Below are 27,464 nucleotides of genomic sequence, written 5' to 3'. Positions count from 1 at the left end.
CCATCGGTGGGGGCCCTAACTTTTGGTGTTTTTGATGATTGTTGACTTTCCTTCCCCTTTAAGTCGGACCCCAGAATGTCAGTTGTAGCAATCAAAGACACAGACTTTATATTAGATGTTTCTCCTCGCCAAGCTAGTGGATTTTTGCCTGATTTTGCAATCAGGCTGAGCATACTAGGGCAGAGACCCGATGGGTGAGGACCACATCAAAATGACGATGCGGTTGTCGACCCAAGTGAATTTTCAAACGTGTCTGATAGATATCTGTTTGAACAGATCGCCATAGGGCACTATAAAGGGGCCAATAAGATGTCAACTTGATCTGAAGGGTTAGAGTATGGCCTGAGTATGGGCACCTTTCCTTATCTGAACCTTGGGCCCACAGTCCCCAGGCAGGTTGTCTATGCATCTTATCATGGGCAGTTTTGGGACTGGGAGAAACGGTCCATTTATGGAGGGACACAGATAAATATCCAGTGCCAGAGTAGGTCTCCTAGGGCCCATCACAGAATGTGACATTCAGGGGTTATTTATCAAAATCTGAATTTTGAACAAATAATCAGACCAATCTAGAATCCACCATTTTACCGTAACTATTATTAAAAAAGCTCGATTTAAATGGTTTGGGTAAAAAATCGATAAAATCGAGTGAAAACCCGAACCGCATGATTTTTTTTCTGAGCTTTTTCCCCAAATCGGTTGATTTTTTTAGGCTTTTTCCCGAAAATCCCAAATTTTTGCCCGACAAAGTCAGATTTTCGGGATAATTCCAATGCAGACCACAGAAACTTCAAAATAGGATAAGGACCTCTGCCATTGACTTATACACAACCGTGGCAGGTCTGAGATGGTGGATTTTCGGATTCGGGCATTTTGCTGCATAGGGCTTTAATAAAACTCAAAAACATTTGAGTGTAAAAAACTCGAGTTTTGCCCCAAAAAGCTCGACTGGAGTTTAGAGTTCACTCACGCATTAATTAGAAGGGGACAATAACCAATGGTATAGAGGTTATATAGGCTTATGGTAGAAATTAGAAAGGGCTAAAGGGAATTCTCCCAAATTGGGGCTAACTAGGGCCAGGGCCCCCACTGAGCTGGTCAGTAGAACCTTGTAAATGTCCAAAGGATATATCAAATTGTCTAAAAATCTGTTACATCTGCTGCCCCCCCCCCAGCTGTTGTTGATCTGCAGTTTCCAGACCCAAAGGATCCTGACTGACAACAGACAACACCCATCAAGTACATGGTCTCCATCATAATGGTTTGGATAGCCTCCAATTATTTCATGACTAAGGCTAATAATTCACCCATTCTGCACCTTTACTTGCTACTAAAAAACCTCTATGCAATGTCCCAGAACTCTTTTTACACTTTAACACTGACCTATAGTGAGTCATTGAGTCCAAGTTTAAGTTCCAGGGCAGCTGGCCTCTGTTTCATAAGCTATTCCCTCACATGCTGTGCTGCCTGTACTCTCAGGCATAATAAGAAAGGGCTTACAATGATATTGAGAGTTATATAATGGCTCATTATTCAATAGGAGACAGTCAGCTACAAGTAATTCAGCAATTTCTTACAATGTAAGTCTACTATATTTGGCATTTAAGGAATGTTGGTGTCTAATGCCTTTTAAATTCACGGTAAATAAGGGAATTAGAGCGGTGAGGGGGCTGTGAGATCGAAACAACGGGTTATAAATGGGAGGACAAACCAAGCAAGAATGATACCTTAGTAAACGAATATTGCAGGGCATTATTTAAAGTTCCATTTAGCTGTAAATAGATTTATAAAATGAGAAATGGTTTCCATAAAACACAGGAGATGTCTTTACCCTCCCAGTATATTGTGGTATTTTAATATGAGAAAAACCGCAGATATTATTAGCACATGTGATTAAATCATGCCACAACTGCAAATCAGATGACTTCCAGCATATATTATTTGCACTAATTATATTATATGTCACAGCAGAGATCTTCATTTTCCTCTACTTTCAGATGAACTGTATGAAAAGAGATTGGAATCGAAGTAGGACAGATTTCATATCAACATTCTGCCAGTTCTTTAAATTATGCTGCAGGCGCTGCTAATACAGGTATTGTGAGTCTGGAAAGCTCCTGCAACTGCTTCTTGATACAAAAAAACTACACTTTTTATTAACCCCATTTGTTTCACTTGCAAAATGGAACTTTAACATAATTTAAGGGACCATTAACTGTATAGAGTGAAACATTACCCCTACAGCTACTATAGGCACCATCTCTCCCTACTACACCTGCTATCCCACAGTCACAGTACCTTCCCAGAGACTATTATCCACTGTTACTATAGGCACCATCTCTCCCTACTATACCTGCTATCCCACAGTCACACTCCCTTCCCAGAGACTATTATCCACTGTTACTATAGGCACCATCTCTCCCTACTATACCTGCTATCCCACAGTCACACTCCCTTCCCAGAGACTATTATCCACTGTTACTATAGGCACCATCTCTCCCTATTATACCTGCTATCCCACAGTCACACTCCCTTCCCAGAGACTATTATCCCACTGTTACTATAGGCACCATCTCTCCCTACTATACCTGCTATCCCACAGTCACACTCCCTTCCCAGAGACTATTATCCCACTGTTACTATAGACACCATCTCTCCCTACTATACCTGCTATCCCACAGTCACACTCCCTTCCCAGAGACTATTATCCCACTGTTACTATAGGCACCATCTCTCACTACTATACCTGCTATCCCACAGTCACACTCCCTTCCCAGAGACTATTATCCCACTGTTACTATAGGCACCATCTCTCCCTACTATACCTGCTATCCCACAGTCACACTCCCTTCCCAGAGACTATTATCCCACTGTTACTATAGGCACCATCTCTCCCTACTACACCTGCTATCCCACAGCCACACTCCCTTCCCAGAGACTATTATCCCACTGTTACTATAGGCACCATCTCTCCCTACTATACCTGCTATCCCACAGTCACACTACCTTCCCAGAGACTACTAGCTCACTGTTACTATAGGCATCATCTCTCACTACTATGCTTATTAATACATTTATCTTTCAGAACAGGAAGATTTATCTCATGACACAAGCTACAATAAGCAGCAATTGAACCTTTGATGAATATAGACCAGTGGGGTTCATTTCTTGGCTTCCCATAGTCAGAACTGTATATCGATCAACTTCCCCTGATCATTTCAGCCACTTACTGACATTTTTGCTGTTGGAATACATGGAGTACATGGGGAAAGTTGTATTAAAATTGTTCTATCCATCCATTATCTAAATATCCAATTGTAACAGACATTTTCTGCTTATGATATTTTATCTCCATGTGCTGATTATCTTGTGTACGTAATTATAGGAAATGATTGCTCCTCTGTTTGCCTCTGAGTGTCCAACCTAACAGTAATAGACGTTAAGAGAGATTATTATGGTGTCCATACTGCTCCTGGAGGCCACAGACCTCATTGAATGACATAATCATTGTATTATAATCTGTCCTCCATACATAATATAACCATTATATAGAAAATCATTTTGGCCATGGAAAAGGCTGGTTCTAGAGTAACAAAATAAGTCATTATTAATGTCCTTAAGAAGCAAAATGGTTATTGGCCACTACACCGTGAGCCACAATTAACAAGTAATTATGTGAGCTTTACATATGCTTTGTGTTTCCTAAATATATTAAGCAAATCCATAAGAAACCATTCGGCAGTTCCCCATTAGACTTGTATAGAATTCCTCCTACAGATGCCAACAGCTTTGCTATTCATTCTGTGTCAGTTCATTTGAATGAATTTCACCATTTGGTGCCCAAGCCCCTATGGAGTGTAAGATACACAGAAAAGAGAAATAACCGTTTAAATTATATATTTTCTAATGTCTTTCAAGGGGACTGAAGATCGAACTTCACATTCAATTTCACAAAGGAACTCCGCATATTGCACTGAGACAAATGGGTTAGGTAGTCAAACTATGGGATCAGTTATCCGGAAACCCAGTTATACAGAAAGTTCCGAATTAAGGTAAGGCCTTCTCCCATTGACTCCATTTTATACAAATAAGACACATTTTTAACAATGATTTCCTTTTTCTCTGTAATAATAAAACAGTATCTTGTACTTGATCCCAACTAAGATATAATTAATTCGTATTGGAAGCAAACCCAGCCTATTGGGTTTATTTCATGTTTACATGATTTTCTAGTAGACATTTTCCAGAAAACTACAGGTCCCGAGCATTCTGAATAACAGGTCCAATACCTGTAATAATAAAAAAGAACCTTTTTCTTGATCCTGACTAAGATATAATTCTTTATTGGCGGCAAAACCAGTCTATTGGGTATATTTAAAGAAACAGTAACACCAAAAAAATTAATGTGTTTAAGAGGAATGAAAATATAATGTACTGCTGCCCTGCCCTGCACTGTGTGTGTTTGCTTCAAAAACTCTACTATAGTTTATATAAACAAGCTGCTGTGTAGCCATGGGGGCAGCCATTCAAGCACAGGATACACAGTAGATAACAGATAAGTACTACTATAGTTTATATAAACAAGCTGCTGTGTAGCCATGGGGGCAGCCATTCAAGCACAGGATACACAGTAGATAACAGATAAGTACTACTATAGTTTATATAAACAAGCTGCTGTGTAGCCATGGGGCAGCCATTCAAGCACAGGATACACAGTAGATAACAGATAAATTCTGAGGAATCCCACTGTATACTACAGAGCTTATCTGTTATCTGCTGTGTATCCTGTGCCTTTTTTCAGCTTCAGAATGGTTGCCCCCATGGCTACAGAAAGATCCATTATCCATAAAACCCCAGGTCCCCAGCATTCTGGATAAAAAGTCCAATATCTGTAATAATAAAACAGTACTTGATCCCAACTAAGATATAATTAATCCTTATTGGAAGCAAAACCAGCCTATTGGGGTTATTTAATTTTTATATGGTTTTCTAGTGGACTTAAGGTATGAAGATCCAAATTATGGAAAGATCCGTTATGATGAAAATCCCAGGTCCTGGATAACAGGTCCAATACCTGTACTCCAAACAAGATAAAATCCTTGACAATATACATTAAATGACCTTGGCCACTTGGTTTCTGAAAAAGGTGCATAGCTGATATTCTGGAAATATTCTCCATGCTGGGGTTTTGGGGTGCCCCCAGGTTCTTTAAACCTTTAACCGATCGGATACCACCGGTTGAGAAACATTTTTTCCCATTCGACAAATCGACAAATGCAGAATTGGCATTGCTGCAACTTTTTTTTCACTAATGTGGAGTCTATTTTGCTGGAAGCTAAAGGGTTAACAATCTAATTATGAGCAAAAAAACTCTGCCTTTGTGTGTGTAGATCCTGCAATCATTTCACTTATCATCAATGTAACAGACGGTACTATTTTTCTAGTAACCCATAGTAACCAATCAGCAGGCAGCACTCTCTGGTAAACAGATCAGTTATGTGTTAGTAGACCTGGGTCACCTTTGTGCTGTATATAATAGAGAAGTAGCCCGACTTCCACCACCACCAAATGGGCAACAGTCAGTTGAGAGGCTGTACAGCCTTTTTAATAAAAACAACTCTTTTTCTTTGCTGTTCCACTGCAACATTTAACTGTGTTCTTGCCTCAGATGTCATTGTTCAGCTTATCATCTTCCACAGCCCTCCTTTTGTGTTATAACCCTCTAGCGTACAGATACTCAGCAAGCCAAGGAACATGGTTTATCAGCTGGGCCATAAATGGAACTCTCCTTAGCAGGAACATTCCTCTGGCTTTTTCATAGCTACAGTATCGGAGCAACCGAAAATAGTGATGGCTGAATCTGACATGTCCCCAAATTCCAAGAATGAGGAGAGCACTCAAAAGTAGCAAATTATGCTGTGGTTATATTTATTCAAAGCTACTACACGACATGTTTCGGATCCATGTTGATCCTTTATCAAGTGTAACTAATACAGAACGAATCAGGCTTATATAAGCCCTCCCATAAAGTGAATAATTAGCCCTCAGGCGTGTCATGAGTTAACAGTGTAAAGCAACATTTAACCATTGAATCCATATTCATCATCAAGTGAGTAAAAAGTCCATATTATCCAAATATATTGTGCTTAATAATCTTCAGTAATCTGAAAGTGCTGTAAAACAACATATAAATACAATAATCTATTTAAGAAGAATATTCAACATAAAGTTAAAAGGCATTAAAAACACATAATCATAACATGATACTTTCATTGCTTATCTAGCAAATACTAGCAAAAGATACTTTCCTTTCTAACAAATAAATTGTAATCTATTTGCTCTCAAAATGTATCTAATATGAACTACAACATAGTATTCAAAAAATCACTAGCTTGCTATGGATCAAACCGTTACATTTATTCAGCTGACACAAATTTGCACTAGTATTGTCCCCAAATTCTCGAAATAACGAAAATTCGTAGAAATGCATTAAAGTCTATCAGGGGATATTATATTTGTCTTTAGCACAAAAAACGTTCACAGACACCGTTGCGAATGCTAGCGACCATGTTTGTATCCTTTTTGACTGATTACAGACCTCAACGATTTCCTTGCAAAGTTTGCGACCAAATAGCTTTTGCGAACATTCACAGTGTATGTAATACAATTTCACAATCGCAAGGTGTATTTTGTGACCGAATAATTAACGAGGTGTTAACGATAACCATTGCTTAATGTAAATGCGCAATGTAATAATTGTATTGTTTTTTCATTGCGAGTATTGCTAAACATTCGCTATAACGTAATTTTAAGTAACGCTTGCGATTTTAATTGCATTTCCCCCTAAGGGCAAGATGGGCGATAATTTTTTTTACCCATTAGAATTTATCTACATCCTTTTTGCAGCAAAACTAGGAGAAATGCTTCGCTTGATACTACCGGAAAAAAAAAAAAATATATGATGGTGGAAATTTCAAGAGGAAACCCTGTGCCAACAATGCTTGCTTGCTTTAAATGATTTCCCAAAGCCTGTAAGCCAGATTCAAATACCTTACAGGCTTCAGCAGATACGAATTTACCATAAAAGTATGCCTGCACTTACCTGCAAGTAGCCAGATCTGTTCGAGGGTTACCCATTGCTGCATTGGCCCCTGCCTCTGGGTGCTGCTGGGCACGGTTATCTCCGACATGGCCTGCTCCAGACGGGAGGCTGCGATGGATGAAGCTCGCTGGGAACCTAAATACAGACAGGTTACAGTGTTAATGCAGACTGTTTGCTAGGGAATTTCTCTTTGGATGAAGTCTTTGGGGCAAATTTACTATACAGCGAATTTTCACCTCGGAAGGCTTTGCCATACTTTTCGCAACTTCGTCAGACGTTAATTTGCAGTGAATGCGCTTATTCATGAAAATGCAAAGTTTCCTCTTGGCAGATGAACGCTGGTGGAGTTTCACCAGAGAAAATTGGCCAACACGGACATTTTTAATAAAATATTCGCTAGCGTTACTTTCTTCCTAGCGAACAGGGGCGAACTGGGCCGGCGGGACACGGGGGAAAAACCCGGTGGGTCCCGCCAGCCCAGACCCGCTCCCTAGACTAATCTTCCTGCCGCGACCTCCCTTTTTTCGGGGCAGGTAGTGGCAAAAATGAAGGGTGTACGTGCATGTGTGGTGCAGTGTGGCTAAGACAGCCCCGGGCCCCCCCAGTCCGAACACTGCTAGCAAAACTTTGTTAACACTTACGTCAATTTAAATATGGTGAGTACATATAGGTCATATATATATATATTTGTCTTTATTAGTGATGGTGAAATTGCTTGAAGTGGCCACTTATTACTTAAAATGTCCAAGAAATCAAAATAAAGACAAAATAGATCCTCTATTGTCCTAGACATGAGCCCACCCTAAAACATATATGACATGAGCTTCAAATAGTTAAAAACATTTAAAAAAAAAAAAAATTATATATATATATATATATATATATATATATATATATATATATATATATATATATATATATACAGTTACAACTTTTCCCACATTAATCCCACATTAAAATATGAAAAAAAATATGAGTCTTTGTCCTTTTTTTTATGACTTTTCAGGCATACAGGATATGATGTCACTGACATAAGATTGAGGAGGATGTAGCTTCATCTTAACAATTCGCCAGGTACAACCTGGTGAAACAGACTCTGGCAAAAAGGGTAACGTATTGGAAAGTTCCCACTTTGATGAATTTGTGGAGTAACGATAGTTCACCTGAGCAAAAATTTACCTGGCAAAAGAGCGTGAAGCTTCACAAGCAACAATCTAACTTCAGTGAGAAATGTATAAGGTATGAGGAGGCAGCATAAAAGGACAGGGAATATTAAGAATAGATTATGGCCGAGGGATAATAGGCCCATACTATTCACATAGTATCTTCTCCAGGTCTCTTGGGCCCGAAAAGGGGTGGTTCGGCTTTAGGGTAACTTTTAGTATGTTATAGAATGGCCAATTTTTGGCACCATTTGAATTGGTCTTCATTTTTTATTTTTGACTCATTCCAGATTTCAAATAGGGTGGGGGGGTCACTGACCACTGCAGCCAAAAACTGCTCTGTTAGGCTACAATTTTATTGTTCTTGTAACTTTATATGACTTATCTTATGACTTATCTGGCCTCTTCGCTTTTCATGTTCCTGTCTAGTTTGCTAGGTTAAACTGGACCCTAGCTGCTGAAAATCCAACCCGGAAAGCTCCTGCACAAAAAATAGCAATTCTATTCCCCTTTAAATTCAGCCCTGGCCGTGAGAGAGAGAGAGAGAGAGAGAGAGAGAGAGAGAGCTAGCTGCCAGAATCGGAACCCTACAGCTACATGTTTTTGCACCCCAATATTAGTATGGGAACTGAGGTTTTCCGGATAATGGATCTTTCCTTAATTTAGAGCTTCATACCTTATGTCTACTTGAAAATCATGTAAACATTAAATAAACCCAATAGGCTGATTTTGCCTCCAATAAGGATTAATTATATCTTAGTTGGGATCAAGTACAAGCTACTGTTTTATTATTGCGGAGAAAAAGGAAATTTATTAAAAATTTGGATTATTTGATTATAATGGAGTCTATAGGAGACAGCCATTCCGTAATTCGGAGCTATCTGAATAACAGGTTTCCAGATAACGGATCCCATACCTGTAGTAAGTTCTACTTTCATGGGGTCAGAAACTAACACTGCTGCTTAATAAAACACTTAGGGCACTACAGCACAGAGCAGTTTCTGTTACTCTCAGACACAGAGCAGGCCTGTCTCTTTACACATTATGTACACCAGGCAGGGGACACAATTCTATGTGCCACAAGCTGTCAGTTGAAGCTGAGCATGGCACTGTGTATAGAGCTGGCATCCAGTTCTGTCATGCCAAGCTGAGCAGGTCACACTAACTGTCACTTAGAGCGGCAGCAGCCCATGTTGGTGGCATTTTACTTCTCTTTCAGCCGCAACAGAACTGTGTCAGTGGGGGAGATCTTGGATCATTTCACTGGGTAGCGACACTGTATGCAAGTGTAGAACAATCCCACCCAATGTCAAGCGTAATATTGCCGGAGAGTCACGCTGGTTGTACCCATGACATGACAGCTCTGTCTGACTCTGCTTTCTGTGCATAAAGAGCTGCGAGCAATACACGCCAATGCTGCCACTAGAATAATAGATATTCTTTCTTCTTTAAATGGTGATACTTGATGTGATTATTTTAGGACAAAGAGTATTTCTCCCACTGAATTCTGCGCTTCAAATATTTTCCTCATCTCTTTAAGTAGAAATCTTTTAGAACAGCTAAAATATCCCTTTATATCATTTTATTAACTGTGAGTGTTTGTACTGCAAAGCAATGATAGAGCAAGGACAGCACTAGGCCATCTTCCTTGCAGGCAATAATAATAATGAAGCAGCAGCACGGGAAGGTAAGTGCAATAAATGTGCAATAAAGTTATCTTTATGTAATATACAATAATACAATATATTCTTATAAACAGTGATGTTCAGTTACAATAAGTGACTAGTAAGGTAATTTGTGTCCCATAAACCTTGAGTTATAGTAAAAGAAAAAGCATTTCCTTCGGCCTCATGCCTTTATATGGTCATGGAACTTCTCAGTCATAATATCTTTATATTGTACAATAAGGGTTCATTATTCACTGTATAATAAACAAGAGCCTTGTTATATATTCTGATAAACTGTATTTAATGATGTCACTGGTTATAATCAGTGCTTTGATGGTGACAATTGAGCAGTATGGTGACAGTACAGCAAGATGGCAACAGTAGAGCTAGATGGTGAAAGCAAAGCAAGATGCTGACAATAGAGCTAGATGGTGACAGCAAAGCAAGGCAAGATGGTGACAGTAGAGATAGATGGCAACAGTAGAGCAAGATGGCGACAGCAGAGAAAGATGGCATCAGTAGAGCTAGATAGCGACAGTAGGGCTAGATGGCAACAGTAGAGCAAGATGGTGAGAATAGAGCTAGATGGCGAGAGTAGAGCTAGATGGCGAAATTAGAGCAAGGTGGTGACAGTAGAGCTAAATGGGGGCAGTAGAGCAAGATGGTGGCAGTAGAGCTAGATGGTGACAGTAGAGCTAGATGGCGACAGTAGAGCTAGATGGTGACAGTAGAGGTAGACGGCGACAATAGTGCTAAATGGAGACAGTAGAGCTAGATGGTGACAGTAAATCAAGATGGTGAAAGTAAAGCTAGGTGGTGGCAGTAGAGCAAGATGGTGGCAGTAGAGCTAGATGGCAACAGTAGAGCAAGATGGCGAGAGTAGAGCTAGATGGTGAAAGTAGAGCAAGGTGGTGAAAGTAGAGCTAAATGGGGACAGTAGAGCTAGATGGCGGCAGTAGAGTTAGATGATGACAGTAGAGCTAGATGGAGACAGTAGAGCTAGATGGTGACAGTAGAGGTAGATGGCAACAGTAGAGCTAGATGGAGACAGTAGAGCCAGATGGTGACAGTAGAGCTAGATGGTGAAAGTAGAGGTAGATGGCGACAGTAGAGCTAGATGGTTACAGTAAAGCAAGATGGTGAAAGTAGAGCTAGATGGTGGCAGTAGAGCAAGATTGTGGCAGTAGAGTTAGATGGGACAGTAGAGCAAGATGGCGAAAGTAGAGCTAGATGATGGCAGTAGAGCTAGATGGTGAAAGTAGAGGTAGATGGCGACAGTAGAGCTAGATGGTGACAGTAAAGCAAGATGGTGAAAGTAGAGCTAGATGGGGACAGTAGAGCTAGATGGGGACAGTAAAGCAAGATGGCGAAAGTAAAGCTAGATGGGGACAGTAGAGCTAGATGGCAACAGTAGAGGAAGATGTGACAGTTAAGAAAGACAGTGACAGTAGAGTTAGATCGCATCATTAATAATTTGTGTGTTGTCACACCTGTCATCCTTCAGTTGTTGTGAGGAAAATCTAGTAGTGGCAGCACCCACTGACGGATGATGTTGGGCTGCTGGGAGCTGTAGTTAAACAACAGCTGAATGTCCATATCTCAAACATTCCAAGGTTAGAGAAATAAAGGCAGCCCACAAAGTCTGATTTGTCCATTTCTAAAGATATCCCCGAGTACCAAAATAATCTATATGATTTTTTTTTTTAAATGAGTAACAAAAATTCAGAATATGGAAACAAACTGTGATTAGTGACATCTAATAGAGTTTTAGTTCTGTAAAGCATAAATAACTGTCTCATACAAAATGATACATTTGCTCACCGAAGCCACTGGTTTTCATCATTTTCCTAGAAATAGCCATGCATTATGTAAGCTGCTGTTCAGTCTCAAGGATATATGGAAGTCATAGTCGAAAAGGGCAAATGTTAAAGACTTATAAATATTTAGCCTGTTCCGTCTTAACTGGAAAACACCTTGAAAGTCACTAGAACTATGACTCTGGGGGATATGGATTCAATATATAATTCTTTTATACTGAAACAAGGTTTCACGGCGAGGGGAGGGTACCAGGTTCAGTTCCTTTACATATATTTAGACCACTTGTTACACCTAAACCGAACTTCTTCAGTCTTTGTTCAATCGGCTCCATACAATGGTGTATCGCGTTGGTAACATGATGCAGTTGGGCTGCTTTTTATCGGAAAGGTTCTTAGTATTTTGATAGTATAGAAGGCAGAATAGATGGAACCTTGGACCAAAGTTCAACTTTCAAGAAGACAATGAACCCAAACAAAAGGCCAAGGTGACACTAGAGTGGCTTAAAAAAAAGTTGATTGTCCTGTACTGGCCGAGTCAAAGCTCAGGCTCTATTATATTCACACAATATTATCAGGAATTAATTGTCTGTATATTCGTTGATGGAAACCAGGGTATTGGATAAAACAAAACATGCTACTACCTTCAGGACTAATTATGTTGCTCTTTGCCCTCTTCAGCTTCTCTTCTCTGTTCTTTTTCTAACTGTTTCCCAATTCTCTCTTTTCTTTTGATCTCTGGCCACAAATCCCTCAGCGCTAAATAAAACATAAAAGGGACAAGCTGATCAGTTGTTATATTGTTGATTTAGTCATAAATTGCAGGCCCACAGGAAGGCCTAAGAGCCGTTGCGAGTTTATAGGCACACTTGGAGTTTAATTAGCTATGGGATACATCATTTTAAATAGTGGCAAATTCCATGCTAGAAACCGCACATCAATATTCAGGTATTCTAAGCTGAAATGGGAAAGCTATAAAAAAAGATGACTTCCTAGTGACATCCGTGTATAAGTCTCTTCTCAGGTGCCACTATAACATATTCCCGGGGGTGACAGTTAGTAAACTGCTGGTTGGCCGCGATGTAGGTTTCAGACTTCGTAATGGTAAACCTAAAGTAGATTTGCATTAAGCTGCTCTCATATGAACAGTTTCATTTTGGTTCCTATTGAACATTACAATCCTGATTGCATATCTTTTTCCCACCAACAATATATTTGTCTAATTGATTACTGCTGCAATCACATTGAAATTGATCAACCACATGGAAATCGTGACAACCAATCATTGCGACTTGATGTAAATATTGGGTCAATGGCCAACCTGTACTTGCAGCTGTGCCCACTAGTGATGGGCGAATTTGGGGCATTTTGCTTCGCCGAAAAATTTGCGAAACAGCGAGACACCGGTGTTCGTTTTTGACGCCGGCGTTCGTTTTTCAGATGCCAGCGTTCGTTATTTGATGCCAGCTTCCATTTTTTTTTTCATTTTCGCGGTGGTTTTGCAAATTTATTCGCCGGTTGCGAAACGCAGGAATTCACAGCGAATTTGTGCCTGGTGAATAAATGCGCCCATTTACTTGATCAACCTTCAAATGGGCTGAAAATAGCACTCACCATAGGAAAGAGAACTACCTGAGTTTTATTAGCTGCTGAGGGATACCACATTAGGGTTGCCAGTGACCTGTCCGTTTGTGCCACTGACCCACCCCTATGTCAATGGTCTGCCCCTTCGTGTCATCAGCCCCGCCTCTGATGTCACTGGTGCCACCCCCCTATCCAAGGTCCAAGGCAGGAAAAAGGTGGCAACCCTATACCACATGTCTATGGTAAGATGCTATAGATAGTTTTAGGATATAGTGGCCCTTTAACTCTAAGAGGTCTGCGAATCCAAGTGCAGAAATGCTGGGCAGGCTATCATTTTTGCACATTCCTTCATGCAGGCTGGTTTTCCATTATTCTTCCATATCCTACTTCTGACAAATGCATCATGGTTTTTTTCCTAGAAAATCGTTCATCTGCCTGAAGCTGCGGTTTCTTGCTGTTTACAAGCAGTTCCCCTATGAACGTAGGGGAGCCCTCAGTGAGCTTGCGACCAAAGGATTGGGTCTTTTTGCCAACAGGCAGCAACAATACAAGACTCCTAAACTTCCAAAAAGTTATTTTCAGAAAGGCAGTAGTTGGCTAAATGAAAGTGAAAGAGCCAAATTCACTAAGATGCGAATTCACCGCGCTTCGCCGCACTTCGCCAGGCATAGTTTCGCCAGCGCTCCGCAAATTCATTAAAATCCGAAGATGCGCTCAGGGGTAGCGTAAGGTTGCGAAGTTGCGCTAGCGTTGATTCGCTATGTAAAGCGAAGTTACGCTAGCGAAGGCTAATTTGCATACGGCGCCAAATTCAAATTTCAATGGAGGAATACGTATCAGCACTACAAATGCCTAGAAAACCTTCAAATCATCAAATAAAAATTTTATTTTGACCTACACATGTGCCCACTGTCTAGGTAAGTTGCCATGAGTCAGGAAATGTAGGGGGAAGAAGGGGAGCCCCAAAATTTTTTTCGATCTTTTTCAGCCTATCACCCATAATGTAGAAAACACGCCAGCGTTTTTTGTGACTTAGAAATTTTTTTACTTTTTTTGAAACAATCCCTATCTACTCTATTGCGCTTCGCCAGGTCTGAGGTGGCGAAGGAAGTCTAGCCTAAAAGGTAGCGTTCAGTACACTGCGCAAGTTAGTGAATTTGCGTAGTTACATCGCTAGCAAAAATTCGGCTGGCGTAAGGGTGCGAAGTAACACTAGCGAAACTACGCCAACGTTCATTAGTGAATTTGCGCAGTAACGAAAATGCCAAAAGCTAGCGAATTAACGCTAGCGTTCGGCGCTTCGGCGCTTAGTGAATTTGCCGCAAAGAGTTTATGGAGAAAGAAAAGGTCACTATAAGAAAAATCAAACAAACATATCTGCCAATTAAGGAAGAGGCGGGGAAAAGCTATCTCCTTCAAGAAGCACTTATAATGGTTCCAAAGCATGCCCCTGCTCTGCAACCTTCCCCATACCTAAGCAATATATCGCAACCAGTCAGATGACTCACCCCCCCATATCTCAGCAGTCAATACAATGGGCTCCCACCATATTTAATGTCCCGTTCTGCCAAAGGCTGCTGCAATCACTGATCAGAAACATATGCACAAGCTTTAGCTCGGCACAAGCTGCACAAGCTTTAGCTCGGCAAAGACCAGTGGTGGAAGCTCTGAAAGGATGTGACCATGTCAAACAAGGTGATCCAAACATTTCTGAACCTTGGTACAGGAGAAAGGTGTCCACTTTAGGGGTTTTTGTGATGTGATGGGGGAGGCAGCTCCTCTGCGCATGGGCCCCAATGGGTTTCAAACAGTTTACTTCTACAAATTTAATGGCATTTTGGCATTATCTCCAACACACATTTATTGAAGCTGAAAGCATTTCTTTCTTTCACTGCCTAATAAAAAGCTTCTCACCTTCAGTTGCTGTTCAGCCTTTTCCTTCTGCATTATGCCATTCATTCTCACACTTATCACATGTAGGAACACATTGTTTGTGGGCATTATTTGAGAGGGATATGTGCTACTAATTGGCTGACGGGCGGGAGTTAGGTCCTTTCTTGGCAATGTAGAGTTTAATTGCTCATACAGGATTAGTGGGCAGTTTCACATGAAGAGGGTTAAACGGGTTATTCCAGCCTATTAGCAAATTAGCAGCCGAGTGTTCTTTGTACAGGTATGGGATTCGTTATCTGGAAACGTATTATTCAGAAAGTTCCGAATTACAGAAAGGCTATCTCCTAAAGACTACATTTTATCCTAATAATCAACATTTTTAAAATGATTTCCCTTTTCTTTGTAATAATAAAACAGTAGCTTGTACTTGAACCCAACTAAGATATAATTAATCCTTATTGTAAGCAAAATCAGTCTATTGGGTTTATTTCATGTTTACATGACTTTCTAGTAGGTGTAAGATATGAAGATCTAAATTATGGGTATCTGGAAAATCCTTCAAGTTCTGAGCATTCCTGGATAAAAGGTCCCATGCCTGTATATTACAGTGTTAGGACATATTTGGTTAACTTTGCGAAGTCGCCCGAGGTTTCCTTGTGAGGCAACTTTGGAAAATGAATCACGTGAGTGCCATGCCGCAGGAGTTTTTTCATTCTAACAGGCAGAAGGCAGGGGGAAGACATTGGGGGAGATTAGTCGCCCCAAAGAAGAGGCGATTAGTCTCCCCAAATCTCCAGGTGTGACCTTACTCTTAAGCTCAGAGAGATCAAGTGACTTGCCAAAGTAACTGGGAATCAACACAGAAACCTGGGTCTGAATCAAACTCATTTACTAATGGTGGGCAAAGTGCAAAACATTGGTGCAGTCTTTATACATGATTTTAGGGACATCATTAAATAGAATGCATGAGCACAATGTGCAGTGTTTACTTAACTACTCGTCGACTCCAGGTGTACAAGGTCAGCTAACCTGCTAAAGAGTAGAATTAAGAATGAGACAGATTTGGTAATGTCTTCAATCTACCCAGGTCATGCCAAATCTGCCCAAATTATGCCTTAATCAGCCCCTACCACTGCAAAGTAACAAGGTTGGCAAGGGTGCATGGACTAAACCCAGGGATTAAATAAAGACATGCTAGGGAATCCTGTCTGGTAAGTGTGGTTAGAATGGGTGTCTTTTCTTTATGAAAGGTTTTGGCAATTAGAGCAGATATTCATATAATTTAACATCCCCATACATGGGCCAATATATGCGTCAGACAGATTAAGTCGGCAGATCATTGGGCAGTGTATAGGGCCCTCCAACGGGCTTTCTCAATCGATATCTGCCCGAAAGTCAGACAGGTTTAAAAATTTCATTTGATTACTGTTGTTATTTCTTGTTCTTTGAAGAACAACCTAAGCTCCGTAAAGCTGGCCATTCAATCAGAGATCTGCTTGTTTGGCGAGGTCACTAAACAAGCAGATCTCTGCTCAATATGCCCCCTCCTTGAGGTGAGCGATATCCTGATCTGATCGTGGGCTATAGGGCCCAATAATCGGATCACAACAAAGGGAATAAGAGCAGTCGGATCGAGAACCGATGCAGTCATCCATCCAACTGCCCAAATTCTCCTTGTTGTGGTCCATCAGCCGGATATTGCCTAACTAGCAGATCTCTGATAGTATGGCCAGCTTTAGGGAGTTGTTCTTCGAAGAACAATAAATAATAACAGTAATATTTGTTAAGCACACCACAGTCTAATAGATGGAATGGGCTCTGTCTAGTTCTCTTCCTTTGAGGTGAAGGAGAAAAATAACCTTCCACTGCAAATGTAGAAAAATATCACCAGTGGAAAAGTGAGCGCATTATTTTTAAATTATGGAAAATATTCTATCCGTGGCATAACATCTCAGAAGATAAAGAACACGGCAGTTGTTGAAAAATAATAGCACTTTGAAATAATAGGTTAGAAATGTACACATTTTAGATTGCCATAAATATAGGCTCTCCATGCTCTTCTGCAAGATTCTAAACAGCTGCCTTCCAGAAGGCATTAAAGTAAAAGAAATTCAAGTGTATGGTATGTATGGGACCTTTTATCAGTGGCATAACTACCAACTATTGTACCAGGGCCTGCACCCCCCTCTGGAGCCATGATAATGGTAGCTGGGCAGGGGGAATTTCTACAAAGTGAATGCCAGCAGCACTCTGGGGTGCGATTCATAGGGGGGAGGGCCTGACAGGGGGGCCCAGGTGCCCATCTTATACCAGGGCCCGCTGGCGAGTAGTTAAACCACTGCCTGTTATCTAGAATGCTTGGAACCTGGGGTTTTGTGGATAAGGGACTTTGTATCTCCATACCTTATATCTGCTTAAAATGATTTAAATATTAATTTAAACATAGGATTGTTTGTTACCAAAATGGTACTGTTTTATTATGGCAGAGAAAAAGAAAATCATTTTTAAAATTAGAATTTCATTACAATGGAGTCTATGCGAGATGGCTTTCCTATAATTAGGAGTTTTCGGGATAATAGGTTTACAGATATCAGATCCCATACCTTTATTTAGCCAGTTGTAGCCCATAGAACAGAAGTCTGGTACCATGGCATACTGCCCCCTGATGATCCGCTGGTTTGGAGTAATATTTTTTTATCCATGTTCTTTTTTATCCTCAATGCATTATCTCTACCCAATAACTCCAATGTCCAGTATCAGACTGGGCTGCCAGGAGACTGGAAAAAAAAACCCAGTGGGCCCCAGCCTTCATGAGCTCCAGCAAGCAAGCCTGCTACACCCAGTATGTAGCCTCTTCTCCGCCCAAACCTGGTAGCAGCAAATTTTGGAGGACGTAAGCAGCTAGGGTTGTCATCTGGCCGATATTTTACCGGCCCGGCCAGTGAAAATGATGGTTGATCCCAATTTTATTAATAGGGAAAAAAGATAAATATATAGGGGCAAATTTACTAAAGGGCAAAGTGGCTAACGCTAGCAAAAATTCGCCAGCGTAAAGTCATTTTGCCACTTTGCCGATTTATGGGTGGACCTACTCTAGCGCTACTTCCCACCCTTATGCCAGACGAAGTTGCGCTCTGGCGAAGGGACGTTACTAAGCTAATTGACTTAGATGCGGATTTTCGTGAACGTTACCTCTTGTGCCAGACTTTACTTCGCCACCTCAGACCAGGTGAAGTGCAATATAGTAGATAGGGATTGCTCCAAAAAAAGTTGAAGTCCCAAAAAACGCTGGCGGCTTTTACTTTTTAAAGGGTGATAGGCTGAAAAAGAGCGAATTTTTTTTTTAGAGTACCCTCCTTCCCCCCTACATTTGATAACATATGGCCCTAAACTATACAGTGGGCACATGTTTAGGGCTTTAGAACACATTTATTAAGGTTCCCTGGCCTTGTGTAGTGTAATGTGGTTTCTGCTGCATATACTGCCATTGCACTTTAACTGCACGCCGTATGCAAATTTCCAATCACTAGCGTAACTTCGACCCGGTGATCGTAACATCGCAAACGATTGGTAACTTGTGCGCAACTTCGGATCTGCGTGAATATGCGCAGACCTGACGAATATACGCCTGGCGAACTGCGGCAAAGTCAATGCTAGCGCAACTTCGAAGGTAAGTAAATTTGCCCCATAGGAAGGCCGATATTTTTTTTTCAGAAAAGGCGGCAACCCTATAAGTAGCACACAGTGGGGGGCTATATGGCCCTTCAGTCACAGTCCTGGTGGGCCCCAAGGGCCCATTCTGACCATGCCAGTGTCTTTGTGCCTGCCAGGGAGAATTTTGCTTAGTGCAGTTGCAACTGATGCATTAAAACCAATAATCTGAAATCTTGGGTGTTGGGATGTTATCTTTCCCAGAACTTGGCGTCCGTCATTATGAAATCTTTGGGTGATTCCTTAGGTGCAAGAATGGCAGGCAGGTGTGGAAACCCTGGAACACCCACCCACCTTCTTAGTGATGTCACATGTGTTACATTCACTGTGGATTTTACATTATATTGTAGTGCTACTATTAGACTGTCATAAAAGTAACAATGACACTTGTAATTAAAACTGTTTTGGGGCTGGTTATTGCTGTTTTTGTGTGTGTGTGTGTGTGTGTATTTAGATATTATGTTTAGCAACCGACACATTATACATGGATAAAAAGTATTTTCATAATAATCTATTAATAAAAAGTCTTCCCTTTTATGTTGCCTTTTGTATAAAAACACAAGGACAAATGTGCGACTGTGAGGATTCGCGCTTATTCCCACTGCCAAGGAGCGCCAATAATTAGATAACTATAAAAAAAAATAATGAAGACCAGTTGAAAAGTTGCTTAGAATTGGCCATTTTAAGTTAACTTTTAAGTATGTTATAGAATGGCCAATTCTAAGCAACTTTTCAATTGGTTTTCATTCTTCCCTTTTTTATAGTTTATGAATAATTTGCCTTCTCCTTCTGACTCTCCCCAGCTTTTAAATGTAGGTCACTGATCCCATCTAATAAAAAATGCTCTGTAAGGCTATAAATGTATTGTTATTGCTACTTTTTATTACTTCACTTTCTATTAAGGCCTCTTCTATTCATATTCCAGTCTCTTATTTATTTCCGTGATGGTTGCCAGGGTAATTGGGACCCTAGCATCCAGACAGCTGAAACTGGAGAGCTGCTGCATAAAAAACGAAATAACTTAAAAACCACAAATAATAAAAAATGAAAACCAATTGCAAATGGTCTCAGACCATCCCTCTCCATGTCATACTAAGAGTTAATTTAAAGGTGAACAACCCCTTTAATCATTGCTTTGCTGTAATACAGATCACAACAATTTTCTAGCCAATGAATGCCCCTATAATAACCATGTAACCTGACAGCACCAAGGTGCCCGCATTTGATATTCATTTGCCTCTAGTGTGCCACTCACCAGGGCTTAACGTTGGATTGAAATATAAATAATGAAGTATGGTTTTCATTTACTAATCATAGATCCACAATAAAAATCCCTCCCGCATGCACTCGATTGCTCTCATTGCTAAGCTGCTTTTATCGTTTAATTATTCATTTAAGGTGTATTTAGTAACTTTATACACGGCAGGTATCGTTCCAAATTTAAGTACTTTCCATGAAAGCCATTCACTGACCTGGCCACACAACGGATATTTTCCAGTACATGTCAATACTCTGTTATGAAACCTCGCTTAACCCTGTTAAAGCATTGAATTGTGTGAATGCTCAGAAATAGAACTCGTGTTTCACTGCTGAGCCACAGAGAGCAGGAACCTGAAACCTGAAGTCAAATAAAAATAATATTGTTACAGGGGTGGCAAGTAGCTACTCCTAGTACATTTAAAAGGGCTGGTCACCTTTGAGTTAACTATTAGTATGATGTAGAAAGGGATATTCTGAGACAATTTGCAATTGGTTTTCCTTTTTTATTTGTGGTTTTTGAGTTATTTAGCTTTTTATTCAGAAGCTCTCCAGTTTGCAATTTCAGCAATCCGGTTGCTAGGAACCTAATTCCCCTAACAACCATGTACTAATTTGAATAAGAGACTGGAATATGAATAGGAGAAACCTGAATGGAATAAAAAGTAGCAATAACATAAATAAATGTGTAGCCTGACAGAGCGTTTGTTTTAAGGCTCACATTTTCTTTCATTAGCCAGAAAAATATTTTCGGGGGGTTTACTTCCCCTTTAACTGGTTCTGAAGATAGGAAACTGTCTTCAATAAAAAAACACTTCATCTACATTTGATCTTGGGAGAATGCTGCGTTCTATTCTTCTCCCACTTTGGGAACTCAATTTTTCTTTTTTTTATTTAAAAGGCTGGAAACAACAAAGAATGAGGCCAACACACTGTACACACTCAAATAAAGGAAAACTATCCCTGAACACAAACAATAGCTAGAAGCTTCCAGAACACTCTTTCTTACCATTCTCAGGGTCACGTGCGTCCGAAACTGCGAGAAACATTCCGCTGTGTTTCCTTGTCAATGGGACCTCGGCTAAACTGCTTTCTCTCTCGCTGTCGCTGCAAAGAAAGAGAAATGCGTTCGCTTACATTGGGAATACCCTGCTGCGCCCAGGTAATAAAAACATGACGTTCCGTTCAATATTGGTAAGTTGCTGACAAGCTGGGATTAAAGGGATACTGTCATGGGAATTTTTTTTTTTTTTTATCAGTTAATAGTGCTGCTCCAGCAGAATTCTGCACTGAAATCCATTTCTCAAAAGAGCAAACAGATTTTTTTATATTCAATTTTGAAATCGGACATGGGGCTAGACATATTGTCAATTTCCCAGCTGCCCCAAGTCATGTGACTTGTGCTCTGATAAACTTCAATCACTCTTTACTGCTGTACTGCAAGTTGGAGTGATATCACCCCTCTCCCTTTCCCCCCCCCCCCAGCAGCCAAACAAAAGAACAATGGGAAGGTAACCAGATAGCAGCTCCCTAACACAAGATAACAGCTGCCTGGTAGATCTAAGAACAACACTCAATAGTAAAAACCCATGTCTCACTGAGACACATTCAGTTACATTGTGAAGGAAAAACAGCAGCCTGCCAGAAAGCATTTATCTCCTAAAGTGCAGGCACAAGTCACATGACCAGGGACAGCTGGGAAATTGACAAAATGTCTAGCCCCATGTCAGATTTCAAAATTGAATATAAAAAAAATCTGTTTGCTCTTTTGAGAAATGGATTTCAGTGCAGATTTCTGCTGGAGTAGCACTATTAACTGATGCATTTTGAAAAAAACATGTTTTCCGATGACAGGATCCCTTTAAGGATGCACTTAAAATCTAATAAAATGTTACAAAACAAGTATGTCGACAACCCTTCTGATTACTGGAATTGGCTGTTTAAAGGAGAATGAAACCTTTACCCCAAATTTTAAGTTGATCATCCCTCGCCATAGAGAACTCCCTGACCCCATTTTAAATTGGTGCCTACCATGAATAGCTCCTGGGCGTATGGGGATGTACCATTCTATAAACCAAAACAAGATAGACAAAAAATATATGAACGTAACAAATCTTTATGAAAGGAGAAAGAAAGTATTTTTCACTTGAGGGGTGCTAACAATAATGCACCCCAAGTGAATGCAATAACTGATACCCCAGGCCAGTGTTCCTACCAGTAGAAAACTGCCCTGGCCCTGGGGTTCCTCCCAGTAGCGTCACTAGAGGGGGCGGGCCCTGGTGTGTGACGCGCAGCCGGGCCCCGCCCCCATCCGTACGGCCGCATTTGTCAGTGGCGCGTGAGCTGGCGGGGGGCCCTGAGGGGGTGCGGGCCCTGGCAGTTCCGCCACTGGTTGCTCCCCCGGTAGTTCCGCCACTGTTTCCTCCAGTGAGTACAACGGAGTGATCACCCTTCCTACATCTTTTTTCTTCTCGCAACTGTGAGTGCGGATTGGCAGGCCAGGTGGGTTGGGCACCCCAGGCAACTCAGCCGGCTGTTTCGGCCCTCACTCCTGCACAGAGAAGGACAGGTTTGCATCTGTGTGCTTTGTAGTTGGAGCACAGGACTTGCTAAGCAAAACTAGGGGTAGGCAACAGGGAAGGTATGGCCTGGTACCTCCCTAAGCTTTGCGCTCAAAGCATGTGCCTCTTCTGCCTACCCCTAGTTCCTGGCAGTGGAGTTAAAAGCCGAACTTTACAAAAAATGCCGGCTAATTACACCCAGGAAATTTGAAGTAAGACGAAGAGGAAGAAGAGAATAGTTCCACGGTGCTCGCTGGAATAACCCCCGATTGGTGCAGTTATCTGCTGATAGGAGCACCGGCCTGGGGTATCAGGTAAGTAAATACAATCACTTGGGGATGCATAACTTTTAGCACCCCCAGGTTAAAAAAGACTTTCCATTTCTTTTAATGCTCCATGCCCTGAAGAGTCCCTGGGCTGTTGGGTGTATCGGATCTGGTTTGTGGCTCTTGGACAGCTATCACTAACCAGGAGTATGTACAATGCAAGCCAGAACCAGAATGGCTTCCACCTTCCTGGTGATCACTAGAAACCACACACTGAAACTATCAGCTACTTTCAGGTCCCCTCTCCTCAGTTCAAAATACCGACACCCTATATGCATATACACTGGTTATCATTTGAGAGTTAAGCTGATATTTGCCCATGTTCCTGGTGTCTCAACCATTTCCTTCCCAGATTCTGGGTGGCAGCAACCGGGAGAAGAGAAGCACAAAGGTGTATCAGGTCTGTTCCTGCATTCCCATGATCTAATCCATTAGATGCATCCAGGCGATATGCTGGGCACCATTCCCCATCTTTCTTAGGCTCAGAATGTACATGACCCAATGTGGTCTTTCTCTGCTACATAATAACAAAAACCTGGTTTTAGCTGATCACAAGCTAGCAGACGATCTGACAGAATTTTTGGAACTCCCCTGTTTGATCTCTATTAGTTCTTTATCTAAAAAATTTTTGAGTGTTTATGGTACAGACTCACACCCGTTATCAAAACCTTCCATCAAATGGTCTGAGTTTTTACAATGCCAAGTGTCTTTCTCAGATTTGGTGAAATCTATTAATGATTACAATAAATTAATTTTAGCAGAGAGTTGGAGGATACAACATTTTATGCTTATCCATCTAGGTTATGGAAAAATTATATCTAAAACTTCCTCTAATAGTCCTATTTCATATTGTCCTAAATGTGACTAATGTGTCACTTTTCCATTATCTATGGTCTTGTCCAAAGATTGATCTATTTTGGAGGGAAGTCACTACATTTTTGAATTATAAACTGAAGATAAAAATTAAATTGTCTCCTTGCTTTGCTTTGTTGCACCTAGATAACATGATGCTTTCTTCAGACACATTTTATCTCCCATGAGAGTAAGTTATTGACTATTTTTTTTCTAGCTGCTTCTAGGAAAGCTTTATTTAATTCATGGTTACATAAGGAACCCCCCTCATTATCGGACACCATTTCCTATATGAACCAGCTTAGCTGGCAAGAAGCTTTAATATCTAAAACCATAGGGAAAAATTCCTTTAGGCTAATTTGGTCTCCTTACTTTGTGATCTGTAACTCCAATACTGGTGATCAAATAATGCGGTTTCTTAATTTGTAAGAATATCTTTCCTGCATTCCAGTCCATGAATGGGCTTATTTTTTTTTTTCTTTCTTTCTTTCTTTTATTACATGTACACCCACTGGCTTAGTTAATTTTCGTTAGTTTTTGTTAATTTTCTTGAATGGTATACAGTTTTGATAGCATCATGCCATTGTATCGAATGCGACATATTTTCTTCATCTGCATAACATTTGCTGTCATCCTGATTTCATTTATTTAATATGAAAATCAAATAAAATATTTTAAAGTAGAATGTACATGACCAAGCCTCTGCCCCTGCTATGAACACAAGAAACTCAGTAATTCCAACAAACTGAGACAAGGGGGCACAATGCCAGCCATGGAAGGTCAGAAGGGTAAAGTGAGGGAGAGGGAGGAAGCAGAGTTAATGAAAATCACATTCAAATGTTTTTACAAAGATGATAATGACTTATTGTTTGGTATAAGAGAATAACATATTTGTGCAGTCATTATGATCTGGTTATGAGTTTATGTAATCCTACATTATGAGGTTGTTAGTCACGACATAATCACTGGATGCTCTCCTAGCACTCACTACAGAGGCCAAAATCTGACTCACTCATTTCAACCAAGTGTGGGCCGGGGCTTTCTCTTACATAACAATGGTGCCCATGCCACCTCTTTCCTTCCTATGCCTCACTGGCACAATAACACTTATTCTACTAATTAGATAGATAGATAGATAGATAGATAGATAGATAGATAGATAGATAGATAGATAGATAGACAGACAGACAGATATAGAGATAGATAGATAGATAGATAGATAGATAGATAGATAGATAGATAGATAGATAGATAGATGATAGATAGATTAGAAAGATGATAGATAGATAGATAGATAGATAGATAGATAGATAGATAGATAGATGATAGATAGATAGATAGATAGATAGATAGATAGATAGATAGAGAGATAGATAGATTAGATAGATATATTATAGATTGCTGATAGATAAATAGATATACATTGATGATAGTTAGATATCTTAAAGATAAAGATTTAATAGGTAGATTAGAAATAGATTATAGATTGCTGATCAAAAGATGATAGATAGATAGATAGATAGATATATAGATAGATAGATAGATAGATAGATAGATAAAGATAGATAGATAGATAGATAGATAGATAGATAGATAGATGATAGATAGATAGATAGATAGATAGATAGATAGATAATAGATAGATAATAGATAGATAGATAGATAGATAGATAGATAGATAGATAGATAGATAGATAGATAGATAGATACCGTAGATGATAGATAGATAGATAGATAGATAGATAGATAGATAGATAGATAGATAGATAGATAGATAGATATCTTAAAGATAAAGATTTAATAGGTAGATTAGAAATAGATTATAGATTGCTGATCAAAAGATGATAGATAGATAGATAGATAGATAGATAGATAGATAGATAGATAGATAGATAGATAGATAGATAGAGAAAGATAGATAGATAGATAGATAGATAGATAGATAGATAGATAGAGAAAGATTGATAGATAGATAGATAGATAGATAGATAGATAGATAGATAGATAGATAGATAGATAGATGATAGATAGATAATAGATAGATAGATAGATAGATAGAAAGATAGGTGATAGATAGACAGAAAGACAGACAGACAGACAGACAGACAGACAGACAGACAGACAGACAGACAGATAGATAGATAGATAGATAGATACCGTAGATGATAGATAGATAGATAGATAGATAGATAGATAGATAGATTAGATAGATATATTATAGATTGCTGATAGATAGATATACATTGATGATAGGTAGATATCTTAAAGATAAAGATTAGATAGGTAGATTAGAAATAGATTATAGATTGCTGATCAATAGACGATAGATAGATATAGACAATTTAAAGATATATATGATATATGATAGATGATCAACAGATTATAGAGAGACAGACAGAAAGATAGAAATATACACACATGATATATATATATATATAAAAGTTGTATTTTATTCTCGACGTTTCGGCGCCACAACTCGGGCCGTCCTTCCTGAGGACGGCCCGAGTTATGGCGCCGAAACGTCGAGAATAAAATACAACTTTTTTCACTTAAAAGCCCTTGGAGTGCGGTCTGTTTTTGATATTTAGAATGATTGCTTTGACCAGCACCTAGGCATTGTGTTAGACTGTTGTGAGTGCACCAGGTTGGATACAGTTTATATATATATATATATATATATATATATATCTAGACAGAGAGAGAGAGAATTTAAAGATATATACATATATAGATAATCAATAGATGATAGATAGATAGATAGATAGATTAATATGTAGATATATATATATAGATTAATAGACAGATGATAGATAGGTAAAAATATATATATATATAATTTAAAGATATATAAATAGGCAGATAATGAATAGACAAAGGATGGATAACACAGTGTAAAATGACACACCCTTAATGAAAAGTTTCTGTGTGCAGAATGAAAAAAATATAACAGAGGACGAAAGATCCTTTTGTTTTACTAAATGACTGAAATGGAAAAAGTTAATGGGATAGAGGAGTTGTCCCATAAAATCTATGGAAAGTAGGGAGGTGTGAGGATTCATGGGAAATTCTAACAGTATTATTCCGGATGACACCTAGCCTACAGTCCCAGTGGAGAATTCAAAGGCAAAACAACATCAGTATGTCAGCTTGCTTCCTTGGGCAGGGCTCTCACAGCTACAATGAATAATATAATACATTAAACCTTTCCTAACACAGACCATGACCTGATGCCATACACCATAATCCTATAGATCCACCCAAATTCTATATCAATAGGCAGTCTATATGTAATATAAGTCTACTGTCCACCCACCAACTATATTTAACAGAAATAGTACTTTGTGTACAATCAGTGAGTATGGACCCTACAATTAAAAGGGAACTATAACAAAAATTAATATTTAATATAAGCTTCTCCTTACTGAAATAAGAAACTTTCTAATTATAATCAGTTAAAAATCCTGTATAGTCTCTGAAATAACCACGTTAATATAACTCAAGCTGCTTCATACTGAAATAAGAAACATTTTAAAT

General features: G+C 39.6%; 1 protein-coding gene across 2 annotated transcripts in view; it reads right to left on the bottom strand.

Annotated features, from left to right (window-relative positions):
* ttc7a.S (tetratricopeptide repeat domain 7A S homeolog) overlaps positions 1–27,464 on the bottom strand; it is a 189,817-nt gene that overhangs the window by 37,382 nt on the left and 124,971 nt on the right. For both annotated transcript variants that reach the window (XM_018265041.2, XM_041564285.1), the window contains 2 exons: positions 21,201–21,298; positions 7,103–7,237 (listed from right to left, as the gene is read on the bottom strand). In XM_018265041.2, the coding sequence (XP_018120530.1) occupies positions 7,103–7,237; positions 21,201–21,298 (233 nt within the window). The remainder of the gene's footprint in view (positions 1–7,102; positions 7,238–21,200; positions 21,299–27,464) is intronic.

Source organism: Xenopus laevis, chromosome 5S (assembly GCF_017654675.1).
Source record: "Xenopus laevis strain J_2021 chromosome 5S, Xenopus_laevis_v10.1, whole genome shotgun sequence".
NCBI lineage: Eukaryota > Metazoa > Chordata > Amphibia > Anura > Pipidae > Xenopus > Xenopus laevis.
The sequence above is the reverse complement of the archived record's forward strand: the minus strand, read 5'-3'. Positions and strand labels throughout refer to the sequence as shown.